Genomic DNA, 2,161 nt, shown 5'->3' with positions numbered 1-2,161 from the left:
GGGAAGGAGGAGGGTGGGGGTCATGTTTGGAGATTGAGAGCGCGCAACGCCTTCCCTCCCTCCCTCCCTCCCCCCCAAACCACCAAAATCTCGACCCGGCGGCGCGCACGCGGGCACAGGCAAGCCTTTAGCGGGGAAGCCTATTGGCTGAGGCGCAGCTCCATCTGCACACGTGACTTTGTCCTGCTTACAATAAATAAACAGCACTGGAATAATGTGTAATAAAAATAAGAACTCTCCCCGTGGCTTTAATACACCGAGACTCTGTCTGAAAAACACTCAGCAACAGCTCACAGACACAAAGTGTGCAGCTCAAACACCTGCCGAAAACTTATAGAGCTGGATTTCTTTTTTTTTCTTTTTTTTGGGGATATGTCCGGTGGGAGGCAGGCGGCGCCGGGCAACAGCCGTGCCTTACAAGAAATGACAGCTTCATGTAGAGCCTATAGGTTTTTTCCGGTGGACATTTACAGCCTCGTCTCCCGGCTTCAAAAGAAAAACAAACGCAAACACACAGCTACCGGCACCGTCCGGCCGCCCCGGACCGCGCCACACACACTCTCACACACTATGCCAAGCGAGCTTACCTACACAGTGAATGAGTTTGTGCCTCCAAGAGTCAAGTTCCTGCCGAAAGCCGCGCCTCTCTACCGTGCATTGCTGCCTTTTGCACAGACTCGCCATTTTCTATCGGCCCCTCCCGTGGGCGCGCACATATTGCTGGGTGCTTCCCTGCGCGCACGTCACCGGTGCTTTTTATTCTAGGGCTGGGTGGAGTGAGATATGAGGGGGACGGGGCTGCAGCATCCCCCTTTCTATAGCGCTCGTTTGTCCCACCCACCAAAACCGCCCCTCTCCGCCTTCTCCTTCTACTTTCCTCCACCCCCCCTCCCAGCATCTCCGCGCGAGGATGTGCTGTCATTGGTCATGTTTATGTCTGTTTTAATGTTGTGTAGCAGGGTGCAGAGCACATGGCGCATGTGCTCAACATTTTGCCATGTCTTAAAGCTATATGTGTGTCAAAGGGCGCGGGTGTGCCGGGGAGTTTAAATGCGCAGAAAGACACTGCATGGTTAAAATTCACAGATATGTCACAGTGCACGCGAGGTGCGAGGACTGGGTGTACACAGAGGCATTGTCATCCAAAAGAAATGGCCCGAGGATCATTTTATGAAAATACAAGAGCCTGCAGCTCTTTGATGTGACTGTAAAAAACACACACACACACACACACACACACTGTCCGAAAACCCCCCCTGCTGTCCCTGTGAGGCTCACATCAACCAGTGACATCACTGATATTCATGTAAACAAGTATTCTCATTGAGCCAATTTAAGGATTACTACAAAATATCTGTTGAGGGATTATGTGACCTTTTCATGCTATAAGTGGTATTAATCAAATTGATGAAACGTTCAACTATTCAGCCATTTCCACCCATCTTCAGTGGGTTTTCCGTGGCTGGCATCCACATACAATTTGCCATAAGTGACATTTTTGAAAACTCTTTGTTCATTTTAGAAATACTGATGTGGTGAGTGTATTACCACTAGTAATGGTTAGTTCTAATTGGACAATGTATGGGTTACACTGCTGAGTTTTGACTGCTGTTATGTGTTTTGTTGTGTGTGCAAAGTAAAGTATGTTGTGTTTTTAATTTTGTGTGGGATGGGCCGCTTATAGTGGCATGTCACGTTAATAAAATATCACATAAATATGATAGGCCTATATCAATTCATATCATACCCTCGCCCCTCAAATCCAAAACAGTACAGTAAATGTCATTATTTGAATCTTTGGTAGTTTTTCATAGACATTTCCTGTAAGATTTACCTAAATAGGACCTTTCTTTTAGAGAAAGGTTGAATAAAATCAAGAACATCTACCTATAAATACCACAGACCTGTAAGTGTTACTATTTTGTGGAGCGAAATTGAAGATGTGAATGCTTTGTCCCCATTTTCTGCTTTGGGAAGGAACACAGTTCTTAAGAAAAAACACGGAGTCCTGAATCAGCCTGAAACAGTCTGACAGTAGGGGGTTGGGTTGGGAACCAGAGGGTCGCTGGTTCAAGTCCCCACACGGACCAAAGTATGATGTGGACTGGTAGCTGGCGAGGTCCTGGGCACTGCCAGGGTGTTCTTGAGCAAGGCACCGAAC

The 2,161-nt window shown here is 47.4% G+C and overlaps 1 protein-coding gene across 2 annotated transcripts in view; it reads right to left on the bottom strand.

Annotated features, from left to right (window-relative positions):
• Positions 1-760, bottom strand: part of lcor (ligand dependent nuclear receptor corepressor) — a 76,884-nt gene extending 76,124 nt beyond the window's left edge. The window contains exon 1 of one of the 2 annotated variants that reach the window (XM_034900881.1): positions 588-760. In XM_034900881.1, the coding sequence (XP_034756772.1) occupies positions 588-684 (97 nt within the window). In that variant the 5' untranslated portion in view covers positions 685-760. The remainder of the gene's footprint in view (positions 1-587) is intronic. The other variant, XM_034900891.1, reaches the window with a different exon arrangement.
• Between the last annotated feature and the right edge of the window lie 1,401 nt (positions 761-2,161).

The sequence above is a fragment of the Etheostoma cragini genome, chromosome 2 (genome assembly GCF_013103735.1).
Source record: "Etheostoma cragini isolate CJK2018 chromosome 2, CSU_Ecrag_1.0, whole genome shotgun sequence".
Taxonomy (NCBI): Eukaryota; Metazoa; Chordata; class Actinopteri; order Perciformes; family Percidae; genus Etheostoma; species Etheostoma cragini.
The sequence above is the reverse complement of the archived record's forward strand: the minus strand, read 5'-3'. Positions and strand labels throughout refer to the sequence as shown.